The following is an 18,809-nucleotide window of genomic DNA, read 5'->3' on the forward strand; positions in this document are numbered from 1 at the left end:
CCAGTTTATATTGTCCAGATCCAGTTTATTTACATTAAATAATGATTATTGTTTGTTGAGGGAGTGTTTTTTAAAGCGGTTTTCTTGGACTCGTTTTATTATTGGGTTTATTTCTGTTCAATTTTGTGATAAAAACCAACCCAACTCAATTGGGAAGAATTTTTGAGGGAATTTTGGGTTTAGACCCATTTTCATCCAGATACCTGATTATTAAAATAATTTCTTTGATTTCTTTGACTGAGTAGAAAATTACAATAAATATGGAATTTTTTCAAAACTAAAGACTTGTGAGCATTTAAAAAAAATATACATGAAGACCTTATCTAGGGATTTTGGCTTCTGACCCACTATTATGTAAATAATTTTTATTAAATTAATTTTAGATTTTAACCCATTTTTATCCAGATACCTAGATGTTAAAATGATTTTTTGCGTTTTTGTGCATATTTTTTTTATTTTGGCGTGTTTTCAAAAACTCTATATGGAAAAAATCCCGGGTTTTTGACTTTTGGTTATAATTACTCTCTGCTCTAGATAATTAAATGTTAACTAAGGGAATAAGTAAAACATTATTTAGACTAATAATCTGTATCAAAAAGGATAAGTAAATCAAGAAATTCTTTTACAAAATTCAATAGAAATTTTGAGCTCTACTGCCTAGAAAAAGACCGAAATTTCATCTATTCTTTGGAGTAAAAACATTATAATAAATGGTTCTTAAGAGCCTAAATAAAGAAAAAACTTACCTTACACTTAAGAGTTAAAAGTAGTTCTAATACACATGTACTCTTGAAATATAACTATTATATTGTATTTATATGTTGATACATTTTTTTTATCTCACTCAATTACCTGGAAGAAGCTCAAAATTTCGTTAAATTTTTAGAACAAACACAAAATGGCTCTCAAACACCTAAAGAAAAGAAAAACTAACCTTAATTGCCTGGAAATAGACTTAAATTACTTCTACTTATTTATATAAAAAATATGCAGTTCCTAATTCAAGGTTCTGAATAAGAGCGATCATCAGGTTTTTTGTAAGCAATTTGAGAAGAAAATTTTAAGCAATCTTTAATTAAAATTTTCTGTGATTTTTGGCAAATTAATATGTTTTTTAAATTGATATTTAATAAAAGTATATAAGCCTGTGATTCTTACAAATCTACTGCTAATAAAAAACACATGCAAAGAGAAAATGTTGATACCTCTAAGTATTTCCATGAAAAAGCTGAGAGCAGAATAATTTAGCATTTGTCAAAATTTTAGAAAATCCTAATACTAGCAAAAATTAATAAAATAAAAATAAACTAATAAAAAATACTATTAAAGAAAGACTATTGAAGAAAATTAATTTTTCCAACTTCTTGGATCAAGATAACTTTCAATACTTTAAATTAAGTTGCCTTAAGAACCCAATTGGTGGTAATTATTCGACCGCAAAATGGTCCAAGTATATAATGCACATACTTTTTTTTAGGATAAATGAAAACTAATTTATAGTAAAATTTTAAGAAAAAAATCAACGTTTTTTAGTTTTGACAACAAATTTTTACTTGAAGATTTTGACTTAATTGTATAAAGCTTAAAATTAGTTAGCTTTAAAAAAAAATTATGCTGATTATTCGACTACAAAATTGATCAAGAATTAAATATAAAAATATACTCGCTGTTAAATAGGAAAAAATCAGCGGATTTTTGGTGAGTTTTGTAAAGAAATATATTATTTTTTTACAATATTAATTTTTATTTTTTTAATTTCTACTATAAAGGTAATTATTATCTAAGCATTTTACGTTAGACGCATTTAGTTAATTTGAGAAATAAAATAAAGGCTTTAAAAAAATTGGTGCTGATTATTCGACCGCCTAATTGACCGAGAATCCAATGTAAATGTTTCTTTTTTATGGTGAAAGTAAACGATTTTTTAGTAAAATCTTAAAGAAAAAATCAATTTCTTTAGTTTCTAAAATAAAAGTTTTCCAGAAATTTAGAATAGTTCATTCAATTCGATTTATTCTAAATCCTTAGGAAAATTTGTTTTGTATTCCAATAAGGCTGGAAGATAATATTTCATTAATTTTTTTGAAATTACTTTTTAGTCTATTATAGGTTCATGTAATTATTTTTTGGTAATAATTGTTTTGCCTGGAATAACATAAAAATAATTTTAAAAGCATGAAATAATTCTATAAAAGTATCAAATAATTCTAAATTTTCGTGATTTTTAATGGGTTTGATTGGTCAGCTGACGGATAAAGCAACGCTCTCTGGCCAGCTGACGACTTTATATGTTAATTTTATAACATAAACTTACGCTCATATGTTGTTTTAACCTGTATTAAATGGTTCTCATATTTTTTTTTACGTTTTTGTAATACCTTAGCAATTTTACGCAACGCCACCTGGCCAGCTGACGGTCGATTCATCATCCAATGGTACGTTATCAACAAGTTTAAGTTACTTCCAACTTGTACCACATGTGTACATGTCTTGTACACGGGCTCCCGCACTACTGCTGATGTGTAAGCAACAATAATGAGCACCAGCAATAATAAATCATTTTCTGTTTGCCCTTAAGAAGGCCTAATATAGGCCCAAAGATTGGCATTAAAAGAAAAAATAGTAAAAAGTTTGGATTTTATTTGACATCTTATTCAACTTAACCCTTGAAAGTTAACAAAATTGGACTGGGTCATTAAACAACACATAAGAAGAATAATGGTAAATTCATTTTTTTAAATGATTGAAAGAAAAATTAATGCTTTTCAGTTTTTACAATAAAAATTCATTAAGCTAATTTAGGCAATGCCTTTAGGAAAATAAGTTGATGCTGATAATTCGATCACAAAGTTAATCAAGAATTAAATACAAATGCTGGTTCGTTAAATTAGGAAAAAGTGAATAATAATGAAAATTAGCAAACAATCTATTTTTTCTGTTTATATAATAAAGATAACCCTTATCTAAGCATATTAAATTAGGCCCATTTAGATAATTGCAGAAATGCCTTTAAAAAAATAATTGATGCTGATTATTCGACCGCCAAATCGACCAAGAATTCAATGTATATCCTTTTTTTCTTATGATAATAGAAAACTAATTTATGGTAAAGTTTAAAGGTATGAATGGTATTTGGTTTTTACATCGAAAATTATATTTAGTTAAGAGGTTGACTCAAATTCATAATGCAAATTGAAAAATAATACCTTAAAAAATTAGTTGATATTAATTATTCGACCGCAAAATTCATTAAGAATATAAATGCTGCTCTACTGTATTCGAGAAAACGGGATTTTTGGTGAATTTCAAAAAAATATTTTTTTTCCAGTTTCTAAAATGAAGGTAACCCTAATTTTAGCTTTTTAAATTAAGCTTATTCAGAAAATTCAAGAAATTTCTTAAAATAAAATTGGTGCTGATTATTCGACTGCCAAATGGACTAAGACTCCAATGAATACATATGTATGTTTTTCTTTTAGAACGAAAGTAATAGAATTTTTGGTAAATTTTTTAACGAAAAATAATTTCTTTCAATTTCTATAATGACTTAAATTCATAAAGCTAATTCAGGAATTGCCTTTAAAAAAATGTAATTGATGCTGATTATTCGACCACAAAATTGATTAAGAATTAAATTTAAATACAGCTCTGTTAGATTGCAAAATTTGGATTTTAGGTCAAATTTGAAGTTTTTTATAATGAAGATAATCCAAATTTGAGCAACATAAATTAAGCCTATTTAGACAATTTAGGAAATGTCTTAAAATATAATTGGTGCTGATTATTCGACCGCCAAATAGACCAAGAATTTAATGCAAATACTTTTTTTTTAGTAAAATAGAAAATTAATTTTTAGTATAATTTGAAGGGAAAATTAACTCTTTTTAGTTTTTACAATAAAAATAACTTTAACTTCAGGATTTTCAAAAAAACTCATGAAACCTATTCAGGAACTATCTCTTAAAAAATTAGTTGATGCTAATTATTCGACCACAAAGTTATCTAAGAATTAAATGCAAATGCCGCTTTGTTAAATTTAAAAAAACCATATTTTTGATTAAATTTGACAAGATAATTTATTTTTCCAGTTTATACAATAAAAAGTACCTTTATCTTAGTAGGTATATTAAATTAGACCCATTTAGATAATTTAAGAAATGTCTTAAAAAAATAATTGGTGCTGATTATTCGACCGCAAAATCGACTAAGAATTTAATGTATATATTTGTTTGGATATCAGACAATTAATTTTCGATAAAATTTAAAGGAAAAATCAATGTTATTTGGTTTTTACAACAAAAAACATCTTTACTTTAGAATTTAAACTCAAATTCATAAAGATAATTCAGGAACTGCCACTAAAAAATTTAAATGCAAAAGAGTTAAATACCAAACCACTAAAAGAGTTAAATGCAAAGGCAATTCTCTTGGAAAAAACCGGATTGTTGGTAAAATTTAAAAAAAAATATAGTTTCTACAATGAAAATAATTTTTAAAATGAAGATAAATTTGGCATTTTAAATTAAGCCTAATCAGAATATTTAAGAAATACTTAAAAAATTGTGGGCGCTCATATTCGACCACCAAATACACCACAAATCCAGTGCAAGTTCTTCCCTTTTAAAGTAAAAGTAACTAATAGTAAGAATTTTTGATAAAATTTGAAAGAAGACTCTTTTAGTTTTTACAATGAGAATAGAACTTTTATTTGAGTATTTTGATTTAAATTTATAAAGAAAATTTCGGAATTACAATTTATAAAAAACTAATTGGTTCTGATTATTCGACCGTCAAATGGACCAAGAATCCAATGCAAATGCTTTTCTTTTAGGGTAAGAGTAACTGAAGTTTTGATAAAAATTTAAAAGGACAAAAAATAAAAACTCTTTCGGATTTTACACTAAAAATAACTTTTATTTAATTACGTTGACTGAATTACATAGTTAGAAATCCCTGTAAAACAAAATTGATGCTGATTATTCAACCGCAAATTGGATCAAGAATTTAATGCAAATATTTTTTTGGAAAGCAAAAAACTGATTTTTGGTAAAATTTAATGAGAAAAATTAATTTTGATTGCCTTAAAAAATGAATATTTTTGCTGCTAAATATCATCACTCAATTCTACTATTTCTTCTTTTTCCAGCTGGTGCTGGTACTACCAAAACCAAAGACATGTTCGCGCACGTAGACACGACCGCCCGCCTACCGTGTCCGGTGAACCCCGGTTTGTGCGGAAAACTCCACAGTGTCAAATGGTACAAGGATACATCCAGGATATACGTGCTGAGCCACTCTGGAACCATCAGGAGACCCGAGGGAGACGCCAAAGAAAGGTAAATTTAAATTATTTAAAGAAAACGTTACATACATCCCTAAGCTATACTTCAGGGGCAATTTTCCCATTATATCCCTTACTCACTTTTGTCCTTGAGGGTAGTTGCTTTCTTTACGCCTGATTACGCTTCCTTTATGGGTTTACCCCCGAAACGTCAAAAGCACCATTAAGCTCCATATGTGTGTGTGTGTGTGTGTGTGTATAAAGCTTTATTTAAAGGTTCACTCCCGATTCGTGCTTGTATAGGTAAGCCGAGGGGCTCTAAAGTTGCCGACGTAAACAAAAATAAGATCCGGCAGTCAGAAGTGGGAGTTTAGCGATGCGAGAGGAGGAGCAGCAGCTGCATCAGCTACAGTAGCTGCTTTGGAGTAGCGTCGGCGATTTCTTAAAGCCCGGATATGAAAGACGGAGTCTGTTGCCTTTGGAGTGTGCCGGTTCTTTTATCTGCGTTTTATATTTCGAACGTAATTGGGTCAATTATGCCATCAACTGAACGAGGTGCAAATTGAAGATTCTATTTTTTTTCAAATTTTTTGCCCTCTTTATTTTAGTTTTTTGACCTGCGGGGATTTTGTATTTTTTTTTTTTATTATTATTTTATTGTGGTGCTTTGGAATCAGCAAAACACACTTATGCTACTAAAATATATATTTGTCCGGTAATATTATAGCCTAACTGACTTTTACTTTTAAAATTACACGAATTTTTCTAGACAAAATGGACACATTTTCATTACGTGAAGCCTGGAGCACTATTCTATTTCTATTTATTTATATACGGCATTTCTCCATTAACAAAATAAATTACAACAAAAATTAATAACCTAACCATAACAATAAAAAAAAACAATATTCCTTAAGTAATTGAACAAAATTTGCCCAATTCGTAAGCAACATACTTATGAAAATAAATAAGAAATTAATAAATCTCGTTATTCTATAGACAATATAATCAATAAATTGAGAATAAATTTCATCCAATTAAAAAAACATTTTAAACTAGAGACCTAATTTCCTTTCATAGGTAATTTAATAGTTAAAAAAACGTCATTTAAACTTATAAAATGCTAAAAACTATTAAAACTTGTTACTTATTTTGTATTTTGTCGCGTACGCCATTTTGTTAAAAACCATTGGTATTTACGCCTTTATAGAAATCCAATAGAAATTTATTAATTGGCGCTTAGAGCAGGGTAAAAGTTAAGAAATAATCATTAATAATTAAACAGGTAATCCTTTACAGCCAGATAAATTAAATTAAATAAAAAATAACATTTACTAACTTTATGTTTGATTGCCATTAATTATCACATTTAAAATGTTCATCAGGTCCATAATATTAATAACTAATAGTAATATATTCTCAAAATTATAAAACAAAAAATAATTCTTACAACCTATTGACAACCATCTGCAGGCAATAAGTCAAAATCAAACATAATATTTCAGAAATAATGTATTGTTAACGTCTATGTTTCATTATTATCTTCAATATTATTAAATCGATTTTTTGCTAATTCAACCATCTTTTGACCTCGAGACGTCATCTAAAAAAATAGGACCTTATAAGCTTATTCTTACATAATTTATTAAGGCTTAAAGGCGACAAAATTTAAGCAAGTTTCAAAATTAAATTACGCCTAGTCTTTTTATATATTTAATTGTATTTTCATTAAACTTTTACTATTTGTAAAAATATTCTAATAAATAATAATGTGTTTGCAGCTATAAACTAAAATAAGTAATCCATTATTTGCTAATAGGAGTTTGGCGGTTAAGCCTTTTAAAAATTTTAGTTTGAAAAGGCGTAACCGACAAAATTAAAATGTACCCATTTTCAATAATAAAAATAGATTCAGCCTACTTAATTATGTATCCATTTTTATTTCAAAGTTATTTTGATTTATCAAAAATATTAAAATACTTATAAGTAAACTTACCTTGTGAAAAATAAAGCCTGAGCGTAAGAGCACTTAAAACAATGACAGTCTAAAAGCAACTAATAAGAAAAGAGGGCACAATGTGGCGCTTAGAATTAATTAAGCTCGATTTTTAACGAATATGAATTTTTGTCTCTTATGTTGTGTATATCAATAGGCAGGTCGTGTCAAAATAATTTCGATCCAACTAAAACCTTATTTTGGATTTTTTAGCACTTACGCCTCTTTGTCGCGACGACGTCGATATACCGGGTGACACAGAAAAAAAGAAACACTTAATAACTTTTTTATTTTTTAAGATAGATAAATAAATTTGGTATATCGATAAAATAGTTATAATAAGCATCTTTTGACATATTCTATTGTTTTCCATCGCTTCCGGTTTAACAGGAAGAGACACTAAGTTTCTTATTTTAAATGGGACACTAGGAATATTATTACATATTTCGATAGAAAGTGATATTCTAAAAACACTGAAACTCTATTTGCTACTTTTTATTTTAAACCCTGCTCAGACCCCAGGTATCATATATGATACCTGAGGATTTAATTTTTTTTTCGGCACGCTAAAGCAATTAGCCGCCAGTTCCCGATGGTATCATACATAGCCAAATATGCGCACACATTTTTATTTCGCCGACGCACGCTGTAGTGGTGAGGTTAGGTTAGTGTATTGTTTACATTTGCAAGTGCACGTTGCATCAGTATGCCTTTTGACCAAAATAAGAGTAAGTAATATTGTTCTTGCTTTTTTATTGTTATATATTGACGGCAGGTAGCACATAGAACATGTGTAATAAAAAAATTCTCTCTTAGTAATCTAATCGTGCCGCAAAAAGGTATCACCAGTGATATCTTGGGTCTCTAAGACTATAAAAATAAATGAATTGCTAGGAATTTGTGTGTTAAATATAAAATCATATTTTAGGTTTTTTTAATTATTTACCTTGTTGAACATCATTATTTCGTCACTCGTGTATGAAATAATTTTTAGGAGCCTTAACCAGCTTCGAGCTAGAAGAATTAGTTCTTAATCTGGACTTAGACCAATCAGATATCGGCGATTTAGAAACTATAGAAGATATGGAGATGGCAGAAAATATGAGTGATTCTTTGGATGACAAGCCTCTTGCCCATTATTTACCAAGCTATGAAAAAACTTGGTCCCGTGTCCGGGAATTTGAACCATTCCAGTTGAACTTTAAAAACGAAAACATTTCCACTCAATTAAAACAACCAAGTATGTACTATACATTTCTGATACTTTCTTTGAACAAATGGCACTTTTCACAAATATGCGTGAGGTTATTGAGACAGGCCGTTCCCTTGAAACTTCTAAATATGAATTGCGAAAATTCTTTGGAGCTTCCATGTTGATTGGAATTTATGGTCTACCGAGAATAAGGATATATTGGGCGCAAAGTACAAGAGTACCCATTGTTTCAGACACAATTTCAAGAAATCGGTACTTTATATTGCGATCACGGGTAAAACTTGTAGAAGATCAGAGGGTTACCAATGAAGAAAAAATAATAGATAGATTCTGGAAAGTAAGGCCTTTATTGGACATGGTGCAAAGAGGATGCGGTTTAAATGAACGAACGAAAACAGTGTCAATAGATGAACAAATGATTCCTTTTCATGGCCAAGTAAAAATGCGACAATTTGTTAGGGGTAAGCCAAATCCAGTGGGATTAAAAAATTTCGTCATGACAACACCGAAGGGAATTCTGTTGGACTTTTATCTCTATGAAGGAAAAGGATCATCTGTCGAATCATCGCTATTTAAAACACCAGAAAATCTAGACGTAGGTGGCAGAATGGTGCTGAAGCTGACCGAAACTTTGCCGATAGGAGTATCAGTGTATACTGACCGTTATTTTACTTCAATATATTTGATTGATGTTCTTTTGTCAAGTCAAATAACTTTGGCTGGTACAGTAATGGCTTCTAGAATTCCCAAAAACGCAATTCCGCAAACTGATAATGAATTAAAAAAATTGGGTCGTGGATCACATGACTCACTCAAGGAAGGATATGGAAAAATTATTCTGACTAAATGGTTTGATTAGAAACCAGTGCATTTTGCTTCCTGCTGCTCTGGTATTGAACCCCTGGGTAGTTGTAAAAGGTGATCAAAGCCCGAAAATAAATACATTAGTATTAATCAACCCGCAATAGTTGCCGATTACAATGAGAATATGGGAGGCGTCGATTTATTAGATAGGGTCATTGGAAAGTATGCAATGCGTGGACGTACCAAAAAGTGGACAGTATGTACAATTTATCATTTTTTGGATTTTGCCGTAGCTGCGTCTTGGCTGGAATACCGACAAAATGTTATTGCAGAAGGCTTGCGGAGAAAAGAAATCTTAGATTACCTTGACTTCAAATTATCAATTGCCAAAACTCTCGTTTACACTGATATTCCTCAAGCAGATTGCGAGCAAAGTGATTCTGATGAAGAGCAGGTAACGCCCCGAAAACAAAGGAAAATTCAGCCTATTCCAGATAGAAGAGAGAGGAAGCAGGGTCACTCATCTACCAGTATTTATCAAAAACGACCAGAAATCCAGATCAAAATGTCGATATCCGAAATGTGGTAAATTGACATTTGCTAAGTGTGCCTCATGTAACGTATATCTTTGCTGCTCCGTTGAGCGAAACTGTTTTGCTGTTTTTCACCAATAAAGTTTTTTTTTTAACTTTTTTTGTATTTATTTAAACCCAAGGTATCAAATATGATACCTTACTTTTCACAATAAAAAACAAAAAAAAAATATTTTTTTGATATTTTGTTGTTTTTTGGGCCCTACACTTTACAAAAAAGTACATGTTTTAAAAAGATATGTTTTCATTTCACCTTGGGTCTGAGGAGGTTATTCATAGAAAAAATATTTTTTTTAAATTTTAAAATAGGGTGCCATGAATGCGTTGAAAGTTTTAGTTTTTAATCACAGAAGTATTCATGGAAAAATAGTTTTCATTGTATTATATGACTTAAATCGTTTACACGCCTATGTAAAATGTCCAAACTATTAATTTTGGCATTTACTTTATTTTTTTAAACAGCATATTATTGGGAGCTTCCACATTTAAAATGCGGTTTCTTTTTCCTAATAATTTGATAATATTATTTTTTTAAATGGTTGATAAGCTTAGAATTACACTAATTTTTCCAAATCCAAAATGGAGACATTTTGATTCGGTAAAGCCCAGAGCACAGATGTAAATAGCTCCGCACATGCGAAACTATTTACATCTATGCCCAGAGTAATATTTACTCTTACTTTTATTTGATGCTAATTTATAACGATAGGAACCAGTGATGCCAACTATCAAATTTTAGAATTCTCAAAAGTTAACCTCAAAGTCTTCTAGATTTTACAATCAGATGCTCACATTGATCCCCTTGCAATTCCCTGCAATATTTTATCCAGTTAATTTATTTTAAATTATTTTGGATCTATAGGAGTAAGAAAGGAACGAAAATATTTGTAAAGTAATTAACAAGTTAACATCCTCTGGATGATATAAAAATTCTCTTTTCGCTGAACATTTTAACGTTCAAGTTAACCTAATCAGCTCTGGAATCCTGCTTATGTACTGTAAAAGTCAATTACTATAGGTGTGTTTCTTTAGTTGATTTAAAATTGCATAAAAGTGGCAAAGATAACGCCTATAGAAATAGAATTCAGGTTTTACAGAAAAGTGTTTTTTGCATTTCCTTTAATTGAGGATTCATCAGCTGGTGGATCTGCTGCCGCATACTCAATTGAAAATAACCTTTTGGTGCATAATCTTATGGACTTTGCCGCAATAGGGATTTAGGGTTCTATAACAATAATTGGATTACCTAATTAGAACAAAGTCCGCGTTGAATAAACAAACAATAATATTTATTCAAAACAGATCAATGCAAATATTTATTTAAAAAAACAATTGTTTAGAAAGCAACGTTACAGACTAAATCCCTTTTTGATAATTGAGCGTTCTGTCTTTGTTCAGAAGGCAAAATAGGTCAATATTTATTTTGGCTACGCTCCTTCCACATAAAATGAAAAATACACCAACTGAGAGACCCTCGTCAAATTCACCTTAAAATTCTCTTTGAAACACCAAAATTCTCTGTTGAATAAATCATCGAGTTGATAACACTGATCAGTTATCAAAAATGTCAATGTCGTGGCAGTCAAAATCGTCGACGAGTCAACTGTCACATCCAATAACGTCAAACTTTATAGTTATCAATTTTGCCTTGGCAAGAAGTTACTTCTTGGACAGTATCATATAGGAAAATGTCACAGCTGTCAACTGTCAAAACTCAATAAAATGAAGGAAGCCAGTGTTGCCAAATGATGAATTCTTTCTTCTTTTTAAAAAAAAAAAAATAAATCTAGTCAAAAAAAAAAAAATATTTTTTTTTGTATATTTATAAATGTTCATAACAGAAAATCTGGACCAGGTAAAATTTTGAAAATTTGCACAAATAATCCTTGGCCAATTTGATTGAACATCTATTTAAGGGTTTTTGAAAATATGTACAATTTTTTTAAAAATATTATGAAAAAATATATATTTTTTTAATAATGACAAAATATTCATAACTCAAAATCTTGACTGTATACAACTTTGAAAATTTGCAAGAATATTTCTTAGCCAATTTTATTTAACACTTATTTCAGCGTTTTTAAAATCATATAATTTTTTTTTAATATTTTGGAAAAATAATTTTTGTTATAGTCAAAAAGTTTTGACTAGATACAATTTTGAAAACTTGCACAAATAATCTTTGACCAGTTTGATTGTATACCTATTTCAGGGTTTTTGAAAAATATGTACAAAATATATTTTTTTAAATAATTTGAAAAGAAATATTTGTTTCTTTATTCATAAAATGTTCATAGCTTAAAAGCTTGATAGATTTAATTTTAAAAATTTGTACAAGTAGTCTTTGGCCAATTATTTTAGGCACCTATTTTAGCATTTTTAAAAAAATATCTATTTTTTATATTATTTAAAAACATGTTCATAGCTCAAAATGTTGACTAGATACAATTTTAAAAATTTGTACGAAATAAATATTCTTTGACCAACGGAAAAGATGATTATTTTATCGTTTTTAAAAATGTATACAATTTTTTTTTAATATTTTGAACAAATATGTTTTTTTATATTCACAAAACGTCAAATTACTCAAAATCTTGAATAGATCCTGTTCTGAAAGTTTCTATGAATAATCCTTAAATAATTTGACTAAACACCTATTTTACCGCGTTTAAAAATGTATATAAAAATATATAGCTATAACATCCCTTTAATAACTTTCACTTTTACTTTACTTCCCGTCCTCCCCCCGTACTTTATTTCAAAATTTTTTTTTACTACTTTATTTAGACGTCAAAATTTAACGCTCAAAGGAAAACAGGAAATAATTTTCAGTAGCGTATGCATGGGCTTCTTTACATCCGTTTTGAGAATTTTGCTATGGAAAATGTCATTTCAAAATAAACGGCGTAAAATAAACGGCGAAATAACTGTCCCGTAGGACCATCTTTTGAACAATAACGCCGTAACCAGGCACGTGATAGACACGAATTATTACATTTAATTTATATCGATAATGAGGGAGAAACTTCAAATAAGAAAATAATAAGTAGGAGTACGTAAGATACTTTTTTGTAATAGCTTGGTTTGTTTTTTTTTTTTGGAAAATTTTAAATGTTTAATAAAATCTGAAGGGTCTACAAACAAGACACATGACGTGACTCTAAAACCATCGCTATGCTTACAACCCTCGCTTCTACCATTGGGGTTGTTATTTCCCCCCAACGGAACATTCCAAGCTCGTCTTCCAGGTCATACATATGCTAAACCGTTTTGCCGCCCCGGTACTTTTAAAGAGGAATTTAAAGATCAATTTGTTGCTTTTACAAAAGGGAGTGAGAAGCGAGACCTCCTGATCAAGTTTTTCGGGTAATTTTCGTTGTATTATAATGGAAAAAATTCTTTAGCTGACCTGGAAAATTAATTAAAATGACTGGAATTAAAGGAAAAATAACCACAAATATGTCCATACATCACTTCTATAAATGTGACAAGAATAAACCTTATAACAAAATGTATCTAGAATCCTATGTTCCAGAGCGACGAAAGGATTTATTTGAGAATATTTCTTCCCTTCTTAACTTTTTAACATAACCTTTAAATAAGATCAAATCAAAAAACCTTTTTGAAAAAAAAAATTTTGAAATCATAATCTTAATAAATGTTGATAATACCGTCTTCCCATTTCCAAAAAGAGCAATAAAATCCATTGTTCCAGATCTCATTCAATCATTCCCGAGGTCATTACGGTCGTAACTGGGAAAACTAAATTATCCGGCTCTAGTAGATTTGATGCCCCCCTAAAAGTATGGCATACGATATATAAAGATGCCACAGAAAACGATTCGAGAACACGCAATTTATACATTATTTACAAACCTGATGGGTTTCTTAGATTAAAGGTTTTTTTTTTTAATGATATTTAATTATTTTTCCGGATATGCCGGATAGTTGGGGTCTGTGGTATTTAGGACAGTTCTTTTCTGGTAGGTTTTTGGAAATAGGTTAATGGATATCATTATGATAAGAAATGAGCTTTATAGGAGTTCGTTATTATGGATATTTGGTAATTGATATTTATCAAATCAAATCAAATCAAATTGCTTTATTGTCAGAAAATTTACATTTTATCGACAAAGCTAAAGGAAAAAAATACAAATATAAACAAATAAAAATAAAAAAAATACTCAGACAAAAAACACACAAAGTAAATAGGTACATAACAAAATAAAAATACTGTACAAATTATCAAATTGTACAATTTGGTCAAAATACATAAATAAAATAATTTTTATATAAAAATATTTATATTATACACACAATTAAATGTATAAAATTGTCAAAAACCTTAGTCTCAAAAAAAAAACATACAACAAAATAAAACATACATGTTTGGATTTCCAATTTAAAAGCCGGCTAATAACCGACCACTAAGACAATTTCTTATAGGCCAACTTTAACCCTAACTAAAACATAATTCATTATACTTCTGGGAAACCATCATACGATTATTAAACGTGTCTGGGATTTATTTTTGGCTATTAAGAGGGGTAAAATAGAAGTCAGTTGCTCTTCGCCTTTCATAATATTGGTTACGTCTCTCGTTCTTATTTTTTCATTCTTCCTGAAATCGGTTGACTCTCGATCTCCGTTATTTCCTTAAATATCCAGTATTAATATAATTAGTAAACATTTTAAGTGAAAAAGTGTTTTATTGGTCCTTCATTGGGAAAATATAAGATTTGAGAGTTTGGGGCATTTGTATAAGGAAAAACTTAATAGTAATCAGAACCAGCAATATATCGAAGGTGGATTCGCTAATTTGGGATTAAATTAGCCACAATTGAACCAGCGACCATTCATTTTGGTCCAAACGATCCGGATTATTAAGTTTTTACTGGGATTCTTACACTTATACTATCGTGACCAGGAAGGAGTTTTGGGAATTTGGAAAACTACTGGGACAAGCTAACGAAGTGATTGGGATTTGGATTTACTTCAAGGCTTTGGGATTTGCAGACTTACCACTGATAGTTGAGGGCAAAGCTGAGGGAATTTGCAGCAAGAGTTCGACGAGCAACTCCGAGACATTGGAATTGGGAACTTTTCACTCCAGAGCGCTGGACAAAGGGACTTACAAGGTCAGATCTTTCAGATTTATTTTATATTTTACGTCGATTATCGTACTCTGTTGCAAGTGTAGTGAATTGACTTAGAAGAAAAGTGTAAAATTTTTGATTCAATTTTCTTTGTAAATTTTATGTACTCTTACAGGGTGGATCTAATTAGTTTTTGAAAAAGAATTTTAATAAACACAAAGGGTTTTAATTGTTTGTGGTTAAATGTAAAGCTGAATTTATAGCTAGTTATTACATAGGGTTGTTTAAAATAACATTTCTAAATTTAGAATAATTTCTAAGGTATAAAGCTTTATTTTTAATTAAATAAAGATTAGGTCTGGGATTAAGATTTAATACTGCAAATGTATATTGGTACTGTTTAAAAGGTTATTACGTTATTTAAAGTTTAGTTGAAACAGATTTTAGTTGTTAAATTTAGTTTCTTTGGTGTATTAAAAAATTAAGTATGGAAGAAAACAAAAAGGAACGTAGAAAGCTAAAGAGTAGTATCACTAGGATTGAAAACTATGTTAACAATAATGAGAGTAATTTAGATATTAATATTAATGAATTTGTCATTAGGGAATCGCATTTACAAAAGGCTTTTGAGTCATATGATAATGTTCAATCATTAATTGAAAATGAGGACGACCTAGAGTCAGCAGATAGGGAAATTATAGAGACACAATATTTTAGAGCTTGGGCTAAAATTAAAACAATAATTCAAAATAGAAGTCGGGTAGCTACAACGGTGAACTTCCAACAGTCTCAACCCTCCACTTCTATATCGGGTAGTGATTCTCAGAGTAGAGTAAGGTTGCCGAATATAAATGCACCTACATTTTCTGGCAAATATGAAGATTGGAAATCTTTTTATGATCTTTTCACTGCATTAATACATGATAATATTCAGTTGACCAATGTCCAAAGGTTTATGTATTTAAAGGGTGCACTGTCACAAGAAGCGTTGAATTTAATTGACAACATTTCTATAACAAATGAAAATTATACAGTGGCATTGGAAATTTTAAAGAAAAGGTATGATAATAATTTATTTATTATAAACTCACATGTAAAAGGGTTAATGGATATTCCACAAATAATAAGAGGTCAAGGGGATCAAATAAGATCATTTCTCACAAAGGTTAGACAACATTTAAATTCACTCAAAGCTTTAAATTTACCAGTGGATTCTTGGGACATCTTACTTGTGTACGTTTTAAGTCAAAAATTAGATTTTCAAACTAGGCGTGCTTTTGAATTAGAAAGGGATATTACAGTGTTGCCAACAGTAAACGAATTTCTTGAATTCTTAGAGAAACGTTGTATGGCATTAGAAAATATTACGGAGACTGATAAAAACTTTAAAAGTTTTAAAGGGCAGTATACAGTTAAAAGGGAGAAATCTTCAACATTTGTAAGCACACAGCACACTAAAAAACAAAACTGTTTATTTTGCAATCGGGAAGGGCACTCATTAAATAAATGTTTTAAGTTTAAAGGAGCTAGTCTTGTTCAAAAAAGAGAATTTATACAGCAACAAAAACTGTGCTATAATTGTTTAGGTACTAATCATACAGTAATACATTGTAAATCTTTAGGGTGCAATTTTTGTAAAAGAAAGCATAATTCACTTTTACATGATGACAATATTAAGGGCAATGTGCAAGGGGGAAATGTCTTAGGTTTTAGTTCTAACAATGAAAAAGGTAATCTCTCACAAAGTAATCAGGAGCGTTTTCCACTGAATACTATTCAAGAAAATAATCACCAGGGTCAAGGAGTTATGCATACTCAAAATGTAAAAGACAATGATCAGATTTATTCAAGTACAAATGGTACAACTTCTTCTTCAGTTATTCAAAGAACACTGCATACTCAGGGATTTAAGTCACAAATATTATTAGCAACTGCAATTGTTGAAATATGCACAGGCAATGGTAAGATAATTAAAGCTCGGGCTATTCTTGATTCAGGTTCTCAGTCTAGTTTTATATCATCTAAACTTTTAAGAGAATTAGAGGTTCAACCATATAAACAGCATTTAACGATAGGGGGTATAGGAACTAGTATCGCTCATGTAAATGATATGGCGGACATTCAGATTAAAACAAGGTATTCTAATAATAGAAGTATTAAAATGAGCTGTTATATTTTAAATACAGTAACATGCCCTTTACCGCATGTCAATATAGATATAGACAAATTTAATATTCCTGGGCATATAAAATTAGCTGATCCGTATTTTTATAAAACTTCAGAGATAGACATGTTAATTGCAGCTGATATATATTTTGATGTTCTCTTACCAGGACTAATAAAATTGGGTGTTGGATTGCCTGTTTTACAAGAGACTCAGTTAGGGTGGTTGGTTTGTGGTACTGCTCCAGCTAAGTCAAGGGATTATTTTAATTCATGTCATTTTCAAGTTGCACTTTTAGGGCAATCGTTGGGTACTGAAAATATCAACACAACTATGCTAAAATTTTGGCAATTGGAAGAAGTTTCAAATAAAAAAATTTTATCCTTAGATGATAGACATTGCGAACAGATCTTTTTAGATACTGTGAAGATTTTGGATAATGGACAGTATCAAGTAGATTTGCTATTGCGTAGCGATAATGATATTCATAGGTTGGGTAATTCTTTAACTACGTCAATTAAAAGATTTTATTCTCTTGAACAGAAGTTTTTAAAGTATCCAGAGATCTTTTATGAATATAAGAAATTTATTGAGGAGTATATTTTATTGGGACATGCACGTTATGTAGAATATGATTTTAAACAAAATTTAGATCAAAATGGGGTACAAAGAAATTTTTTACCGCATCATTGCGTAATACGGGAATCAAATGTATCCACAAAACTTAGGGTTGTTTTTGATGCTTCGGCAAAGACATCAACAGGGGTTTCATTGAATGAAATAATGCTTAAAGGATTTACAACTCAACCAGAGTTATTTGATATTTTGTGTAGATTTAGAACTTTCAGCTATGTAATAATAGCTGATATAAAAAAAATGTACAGGATGGTGAGGATTAATCCTCAGCAATGCTATTTGCAAAATATTATTTGGAGAGACGATCGAAATAATAATTTTAAATGTATTGAACTTCAAACTGTTACTTATGGCACCAACTGTGCTCCATATCTGGCTACTCGTTGTTTGAGTAAGTTGGCTACTGATAAGGCCATGGAGTTTCCATTAGCATCCAAGGCTCTTTTGCAGCAGTGCTACGTAGATGATATTTTAGGAGGAGCTAATTCAAGGGAAGAAGCCAAGGAGTTGTTGACTCAACTTACAGAATTGTTAGGATCTGCGGGATTTTATTTACATAAGTTTTCATCTAACGACTCATCACTACTACTTTCAGATTTAAGTGATTCTAAAAACGAAATAGAATTTCAAGATGAGAGTGTATCGAATAAAATTTTAGGCTTATCATGGTCTCCTTTTAAAGACTCTTTTAAAATTTTAGCTCCCGTTGAGATAAAAAACATGAAATATACTAAAAGAATAGTCTTATCACAAATTGCGCAAATGTTTGATCCATTAGGGCTGGTAGGGCCAGTAGTGTTGTTGGCAAAAATCTTAATGCAACAAATCTGGATAAGCAAAATAGATTGGGACGATGAACTTCCAGCACATTTGTTGGAAAAATGGCAAGGTCTTTCTGATACTCTTCCAGATTTAGTCAAATTGCAAATTCCTCGTTACTTATTCTTGGGTTCAGGAACATTGACAAATATAGAAATTCACGGGTTTTCCGATTCTTCTATGGCAGCTTATGGTGCTTGCATTTAT

The 18,809-nt window shown here is 29.9% G+C and overlaps 1 protein-coding gene across 4 annotated transcripts in view; it reads left to right on the plus strand.

The window, feature by feature from the left end:
- The window catches only part of LOC126750284 (titin), a 1,176,889-nt gene that overhangs the window by 441,794 nt on the left and 716,286 nt on the right, over positions 1-18,809 (plus strand). For all 4 annotated transcript variants that reach the window (XM_050459851.1, XM_050459854.1, XM_050459853.1 and 1 more), the window contains exon 2: positions 5,147-5,336. In XM_050459851.1, the coding sequence (XP_050315808.1) occupies positions 5,147-5,336 (190 nt within the window). The remainder of the gene's footprint in view (positions 1-5,146; positions 5,337-18,809) is intronic.

This window comes from Anthonomus grandis, chromosome 2 (genome assembly GCF_022605725.1).
Source record: "Anthonomus grandis grandis chromosome 2, icAntGran1.3, whole genome shotgun sequence".
Taxonomy (NCBI): Eukaryota; Metazoa; Arthropoda; class Insecta; order Coleoptera; family Curculionidae; genus Anthonomus; species Anthonomus grandis.